Source organism: Glycine soja, chromosome 14, assembly GCF_004193775.1.
Source record: "Glycine soja cultivar W05 chromosome 14, ASM419377v2, whole genome shotgun sequence".
Lineage (NCBI taxonomy): Eukaryota > Viridiplantae > Streptophyta > Magnoliopsida > Fabales > Fabaceae > Glycine > Glycine soja.
Genome location: NC_041015.1, coordinates 24,153,217 through 24,161,385, shown reverse-complemented (window position 1 = coordinate 24,161,385; position 8,169 = coordinate 24,153,217). Strand labels below are relative to the sequence as shown.

Sequence of the window (8,169 nt, the reverse complement as noted above, 5' to 3'; positions counted from 1 at the left end):
GAAAAATAATATATACTTCAATAATTTCCAAAACAAATGTGTGCGCATGTGTGACTGGAATACATACGGAGAACAAAAATGTAAAAAATTGAACCAAAAGCAACCATTTAACTTCATATGTTCAATCATTATTAAAGACAGCATCAGGCATTCAATTTATTATCTGATAAAGTTCCACATCCTTGCTAATCAGAAGTTCATTGGTGATACTGTAGAAATTATTAGTAAATACCATGTTCATGTATCACATGATAAAATGCATTTAGCACTCGTGGACATTGACTTCATTAATAGCAGCCTAGGAAATAATCTCCAGTCTCCATTAAATCTATCAAGAGACTATATATATGGATGATATATATGCAGAACCTATGTGATATTGATATATTTTTTCTTTGTTTATGAAAAGATGAAAACTTCTGTCAAATTTTTTACTACTGCCACTAATGGAAAGAAGATATAGACTTTCACTAGCATCTATTTGATTTTTCTGCCCAATCCAATCAACCTAATGTGTAAAAATCATTAAAATATGATAAATAAACGGGGATAAAGTTATATAAAAAAAACTACTTAAGCATAATGCAGAAACTGTAATAGTACATGTTCAGGATATGCATCATCACCATCACTACTTAAGCATAATGCAAAAACTGTAATAGTACTTGTGGGGTTTTTCTTGATTCGTTAGCCCGATGGTTCCCCTGTTTTCACTTCATGCCTTGAATCACTCTCTGCTTGCCTTTTTTTGAGGTTCTATATTCTTTACGATTTGTATTTCCAATTTGTAGGTACATTTTCTTTTGAGAATTATTGTTACCTTTTCTTATCACGTGCTAGTGTGCTACATTTATTTAATTTATTGCTTTCAGTCATTTGTGCCATGTGTGTTTGAGTGCTTTATTCTACCTTATCTCACAAACTTTGGCTTTACATTACAAGAATATTGTATTTTCCATCAGAAAATGTTGCTCTCTAGTCTCTATTCAATATAATTTTTCTAATTTATTAGTTCCATAAAAAAATTGTGACAATTAATAAGGAATAACATAGAAAGGGAAATAGAGACTCCCAAGTACCCTACTCCTAACAAGGTTCAATTTTTAATTTTTATTTTTTTTAAACAAAAAGTACCTGTTTTGGAATTTGAGTGTGTAGGAATTCCAGGACATTGTGGGGGATTCTAAAGAGGAAAATAGGATGTGAGAGTAGAATAATAGAACCCCACATATAGTTGGTGAAATGGTGAGTTATGATAGTTAGTGGCCCTGTGCAGGAGGCAAAGTAGAATGGCCCTGTGCGCAAAAAACATCAAAGGTTAGTGGCCCTGTGCCAGCCAATCTTCAACCTCATAAGGTCATGGTCCTAACTACTCATTGGTGGGGGTTGCTATTACTGAAATGTAATGTAATAGGAGAGAGACCAACAAGTTGGTAACTACTAATGAACTCAGAATGCTTCTTGATCAAATCCTTCAAGCAACGCTCCTCAAGGTACTCAAGCTGATCTTCCTTGAGGTAGAGAGTGATCTTAGTACCCCTGCCAAGAACCTGACCAGTGTCATATACACCGACGTTGAAATGCTCCAAAACAACGACGGGTTTACGATAATGTGCGTCGTTGATTTGATGTATATGACGACTGTTGTTGACTGCACACTGACGTTGTCTTCTCACATTACAAAGACGGTTGTAGGGTGACCGTCGTAGTTGTTGTCGACATACAACGTCACCTGGAACAAAGACGGTGGTGGGCCCGACGTAGAAACCTTATTTCAACCGATGTAGAAGCTCCATTTTGTAGTAATGATGGGCAATCTAAAAGGATTATCCAATCCTTAGAAGACTTGTTGAGAGCTTGTGTCTTAGAACAGACTGGGAGTTGGAATCAATTTTAACGCTTGATAGAGTTTACCTACAACAATAATTTTCACTCTAGAATAGAAATGACTCCATACAAGGCTCTGTATATATGGGAGGAGATGAAGAACCTCATTATGATGGTATGGTACTAGAAACCCTTTGATCTTAGGTCCAAAGATAACCAAACAAGCTTCAAATAAGATTAAGATGATTAGTGGATAGATCAAAATGTCACAAGACAGACATAAAAGTTATTATGACAAGCCAAGAAAGCCCCTTCAGTTCAAAGAAGGGGATCATGTTTTATGTAATTTAGTATTTTTTTCATTTTTATTATTGTATTTTTTATTTTAACCTTTTCAAAATATGCTTGTTTTATTTTTTATCTTCAAAATATTTTATATAAAGCTTTGAATCATAAAAAAAATACTTTAAATAGTAAAATTTTTATTTAAAGTGTTTTTCAACAAAAAGTAAAAAGAATATATTTTTATAATAATTTTTTATAAAAACAAAATAAAATAATAAACACTAAATTACAGTAAGTAATATATATATATATATATATATATATATATATATATATATATATATATATACACTGCGGCATACTCCTTCCAAAGTTGCCACTGGTAATCTGATTCCTGTTCCATCTTCTCAATATCCACTCACCCTTTTGTGCTGCCACTAACAAAACAGCACTTCAACCTCAAATTTTCAACCTTTGCTCATTCATGTCCCTTCTTCCTTCACTGCAAACACCCAATGTTCCTTTCCATCCTAACTACTAGTCATTCTCGCAACCAGGTTAGTTTCATGTCTTTCACTTCCCATATCTCTCTTCTTTTGTGTTTTTTGTTCCAACAACTAAGCAAAATAGTTATTGCCCTCTTTCACTATATCCATATTGTTTAATATTTAGAAAAAATGATTTTTTTAAAGGCATATTTGATATACAAAATGTTTCACCATCCTCTCCTATAACTAAGCACCTCTCCCAGAAAAGGGGTAGTCCAAAATTCATATCTTTTAAGTTATTCTCTTTAACCCCTTATATTGGGAGCCATGTCAATTCCCTTATACATGCTATTTGTGTACCTAAGTATTATTGGTATTGTTTGTAACTTTGTATGTAAACGCAACAACAACAAAAGCAAAAAGGAGAATGGTTAGCAGGAAGTTTCAAGGCTGAGAACTTCATTCCAGTGCTTATTATAGGTTTCATTTTTGGTCTGTTGTTGGATTTATCAAAGCCCAGTAGAAATCACTTGTCCAAGAAAATGTTCTCATCTGCCAAACCTCAACAACAGCAACTCGCAGTCTCAAGCAATGGTGATCAAGAACTTAAAATGGTTTGTTCGTTTCATTATATTTATTAGTCTTTCATATAATGGAAGCTTTACCTGTCAGTGGTTATTCCATGCCTGTAATTCTGATGTACTTGACTATTTGTACAATTGTTTGGTTGAACGTTTGCAAAAGTGATTTGAATGAAATTGATTTTGCAAAATTGATTCTAGTTAAATTTAATGCTGAAGTAAAGTGATTTATGTTGAGTGTTTTTGTTTTAAAACTCGGTTTCAAATTTTTATCCAATGTAAAAGCTACCTAAATTTGTTTAAACCCAGAATTCATTATGGGCTCAAAATAAATTCTTTAGCACGAGACCAACATGTGAACATTTACTCAAAATCGTGATATTTGGTATTTCAACTTGATTTTGGATATCTTAATGTGAAACTAAAGATCCACTATGTGAACAATTCATTCTAGTTTGACGGAAGGTATACACGATAGAAGTGGTGCTTTTACTGTGAATCTGTAATTTCTCAATTAGAAAGAAAGTTTTCCTAATAAATGGTGATTAAGTTTATGCAATACACATCTCAACAGTCTTCTCTGCATTGTTTTAATCAAATTAACTGCTAAGGAAACAAAATGCTATTTGATGCTTAGAAAGTTAGAATAGGAATCACTGAACAAAACCCAGGAATAAGTTTATAACTTCTGTTATTTTTTTTCTTTTCTAAAAGTAATCTGAAGCAGTCAATATACAAAAACTTTCTGTAATCATGCTTGTAATTATTCAATAATTAGTTTAATTGAACTGCTCTCCTGTTTCCAAAATTTTGCTGGCAATGTAAATAGATAGTATGCATTCATTTTAATTGTGAGGAACATCTTCCATTATATGTATAGAAATTTCTGATTTCTATATTTAACTGTTTTGTGTCAGGTTCTGGTTGTACAACAAGACCCAAATATGAAATCCGGAAAGATTGCATCTCAATGTGCTCGTAAGATATGCAATTATTGTTAATTTTGAGTTGTTCTTTATCTCAAATTTGTCAAGGATCTCTTTCCACCCATTACAAACTTCCTTATTATTCCCTCTTCCATCCTTTTTGTTTATTAGTTTATGCCTTTTCATTCACATTTTGTTGCAGATGCTGCCACTGGCATTTATGCAGAATTAATGCAAAGGTACTTTTGTTTTGATAAGTGTCCATTTCAGAGCATTTAGCTATCTTCTAGTTCTGTATTGGTGGACCTCCTGCCCATCCACCCACCAACATATCCTTTGTGAAAAAACAAGACCACAAATAGCTTAACATAATAGTTTAAAAGATTGCTTCATGTGGTTAAACTTTAAAGTTTCAATCCAATTTTTGTAGGCTTTGTATGATGGCCTTTTTGGCTATGATTTTACATAATCCATTATTGGGTGTGGGGGTAGGTGGGGGATGGGGAGACATTGTTCACAGTTTTAGATGCATATTGTAGAGTTGGTTATGCAGAAGGAAATAACTTTCTTTATCTCTAAAGCAAAGACAAATGTAAACTTTACATGTTCAGTTTTAGAAAGTTTCATTTTGAGCATTAAAATGAGGATTGTCCCATACAGGTGATTTTGATATACTCCATAGCCATGCTCAAATAGTAATGTTCATTCAGGCAATGTATTATTCTTTGTTTGGTATCCTTTTTGGAGTGATAAACCCCACCACCACTGCCTACTTTTGCAGTGATCGGTGTCTTTTGAGAAGATGGGATCAGTGTGGCCAGCCCAAAATTGTTGTGACTTGCAGGAATCAACAAGAAATGTAAGCAGATGATTTTATTCTGGATACTGTAATTTTAATTCTTGTTCAGAAGAACAAGCTGTACATTGATGACTTGACTTTTGATCAGGAATAAACTGACGGAAGCAGCTGAGAGTATTCACCTTCCTACTTTTGTTGTTGCTGATGTTGGACGAACACAGGTAGTATTTCATATATGGGTAAAAATAAAGAACAATGCTACCTTAAAAATCTAGAACTGGTACTCACTAGGAGACTTATCGTGAAGTTATTAAGAGTAACTTCTTAGGAATGCATTAGTCTTGAAGGGTTGGCTTTCATCTTCTCACACCCTCTCATTGTTGTTGTTTTTTAGTACTATTGCTAACGCTTTTATGTCTTCAGGAGATGTATGCTTTATACTGTTCAAGAAGGCGGTGGAGGCGAAATCTTACCAGAGGTTGTCTGGTGCGGACAGGAAGAAGTTGAGACGAAGCATTAAGGACAAATTCCCAAGGGTTTTTTATTCCGATTTAGATGCCTTGCTTCCTCCCAAGGTAAATCAAATAATTAACTCCTCATTGATTCATTCATGTTTCTTTGTTTCTTTTCATATATCATACACACACACACACTGAAGAATTAAACAGGAAGAAGTACTTCTTCACCATTATCTATTTGTATATTATTAACGTAAATAAATATTATTACCACTGTTTGTTTTGATTTTATATAGTATTAATAAACAATACTTTATAGTAATCACAAAAGTTCTTACATATTTGTTAACCATTAAATTTACTTTTAATTAATTCATCAAAGCTAAAACCTATTCTGCATAATCCTATGTGTGCAAAATAATGATTTTGCACTTTTGTTATCTTTTTATTAAGTTGTTCATATAGTAATTATTATTATTTTTTATTGGAAATGAAGACTAGTAGATTCCTTTATTCTCTTGGACAAGAACCTACTTTACCAGGAAATGCCAAGTTTTTGCTCCAGGTATGCATTTAGTTTAACATCTCTCTACCTATGATTACCCCCTTGGTTAGTAACTTAGCAATTGTGTATATACTTTTTGAATATTTTGTGTAAACAGTTTGTAGATGCCTTATTCTTGTATTTCCTACAAATCTTGAATAATTCATTTACAATTTGATGTAGTTTCCCTATCTTCTGTTTGTCAAAAATCCTAATAGGCTAATTACATGGAAACTGAATGTGATTTTATTTGTGTTTGTGTATATATCATTGATGGTGCACTCATTGTTCAGCCAATTAATCATAAATTTGATCATAGTTATGTCACAAGGTATGTTCAACAAGTTTTTTAGGCAGTTTGAAGATGTTGTTTTGAAGGTTTAATGGATTATTGTTTTTTTTATCAAGATAGATTATTTTATTAGAAATCAATTGATTTTTCCTTTTTATTTGTGTTAGGATGGTTATTGTGCTGTTGGATTCAACCCATATTTGTGGCCACCTAGAAAAGGTGGGCATCCCCTTTTCTAAGACGGTTATTGTATGACCGTCGTAGAAATGCAGATATAGTATGTTGATACTAAGATGGTCTCTTCCTTTTCCATTTCGCTGCAATTCGTCTTCCAAGAAGCAAAGAAATCCATTGATGAAGAAGATCCTAGGCCTACAAGTTCCAATGGAGCTTACATCACTATCCATGCTCTTAATAATAATAAGTATAAACAAATGAAAATTGAAAGTGCAAAACCCAAGTTCCAGTTCGCTCATTTATTATGCATCAAATTAAAAAAAAGTAAATAAAATAAAGTTCCAATTTCACTCAAGCACAAACTGGGAATTCTGTAATTGATTACATTATTACAGTGCTTAGGTTAGCTTAGCTTAGCTTTAGCTTCTAAAACCATCTTTTCATCTCATTGACCAACTTCATTTCTTCCTTTGATATTGCACATCTCAATAATATTACAATCTTCAAAAGGGCTGTCCAAAATCCCTGGCATATCAATTACTTGGTACCTTAGGTGTTTATAATCAGTATGACCCACAAAGAGAGACTTGGTAGTGAAAGCATAGGGCTGTACATTCACATCAGCTCTTATAAACAGTAGTCGTATTTGGATCAATAGAGGGAAGCCTAGCCATGTGTTGTCTAACCTGTTCTAAATAAGCCAAACTCGAGCCAACCCTCTTGATCACATTGCACATGCGGGCAAAAGCAACAACCTTAAGACAATTGCACTGGTAAAGCAAGTCACCATACTTCAATAACTTGACATAGTCTTTGGTTACTACGATCTTAAGAGATGTGTGAAGCACACAGGTGATTTGACATATTCTCATCAAAACTTTAATGCAAATATTGCTAGATTTTAGAGTAAATTAACCTCCAACCATTTTCAGCATATATATATATATATATATATATATATATATATATATATATATATATATATATATATATAGCAAAAGCTAATTTTATATACCAAACCATATTATACCAGAGGCACCAAGCAAACAAAGGCAACGAATAAGTAAGTAATAAATGAAGTTAATGCAAGGAAACTCTAATATAGAAAGCATGTAGATCAAATTGTTCAAAATGAATTTTACTTGTAACAACTGCTACCTAGATTAAGGAAACAAACTCAATAACAAGAAGGAATTAGAACCATATTTTCACTGTAATTTTAATATTTTATAACATAATAAGTGAGGACAACTATGTGGATCAAACAATGCCAATGTCTTGCTTCTTAATAGTCTCTAACTTGGACATTTTCTTGGTTTTCCTCTCTCCATCTACCTATAATTATGAGGCTATCTTCCATCAGATTAACTCTTTACCACTGCTTCTATTGGTCTTTTTCTCACATGACCAAACCATGTTAGGAAATTTTTTACTATATTTTTTTCATTAAGTGGCATTCTTTCTTGCTCTCTTATAAATTCTTGCATACCCAAAATTATTGTTACATTTTTCAGTATTGATGTATTTAGAACATGCATCTACAGAACAATCGCAGCAATAAACAATAACAACGACAACACTCAATCAAATCTCAAAATAAAGGCCCTCTACTTGGCTATATTGTTGCTTCATTTCCACTTTTCTAAAATAAAGGCTAACAATCTCATGAAAACACAACTTTCTATTAAAGATGAGAGATACCTAGTCGAGCTATTGTCTACTCCACTTTAAGCCTAGAAGTATATTTCAAATATGATTTCAACAAAAGCCAGAGAATGTGGTCATGAGAAGG

At 32.8% G+C, this 8,169-nt stretch overlaps 1 protein-coding gene across 2 annotated transcripts; it reads left to right on the top strand.

Moving 5' to 3' along the window:
- Positions 1-2,504: 2,504 nt before the first annotated feature.
- Positions 2,505-7,303, top strand: LOC114384614 (peptidyl-tRNA hydrolase 2, mitochondrial-like). Of its 2 annotated transcripts, XM_028344320.1 has the most exons (10): positions 2,505-2,669; positions 3,017-3,214; positions 4,099-4,159; positions 4,310-4,346; positions 4,889-4,966; positions 5,055-5,127; positions 5,330-5,481; positions 5,861-5,929; positions 6,202-6,239; positions 6,368-7,303. In XM_028344320.1, exons 1-7 carry the CDS (start codon positions 2,628-2,630, stop codon positions 5,411-5,413), a joined length of 573 nt encoding a protein of 190 aa, XP_028200121.1. In that variant the 5' UTR covers positions 2,505-2,627; the 3' UTR covers positions 5,414-5,481; positions 5,861-5,929; positions 6,202-6,239; positions 6,368-7,303. The 2 variants fall into 2 exon arrangements, with proteins under 2 accessions (XP_028200121.1, XP_028200120.1); XM_028344319.1 differs by lacking the exon at positions 6,202-6,239.
- The last annotated feature ends 866 nt before the right edge of the window (positions 7,304-8,169 follow it).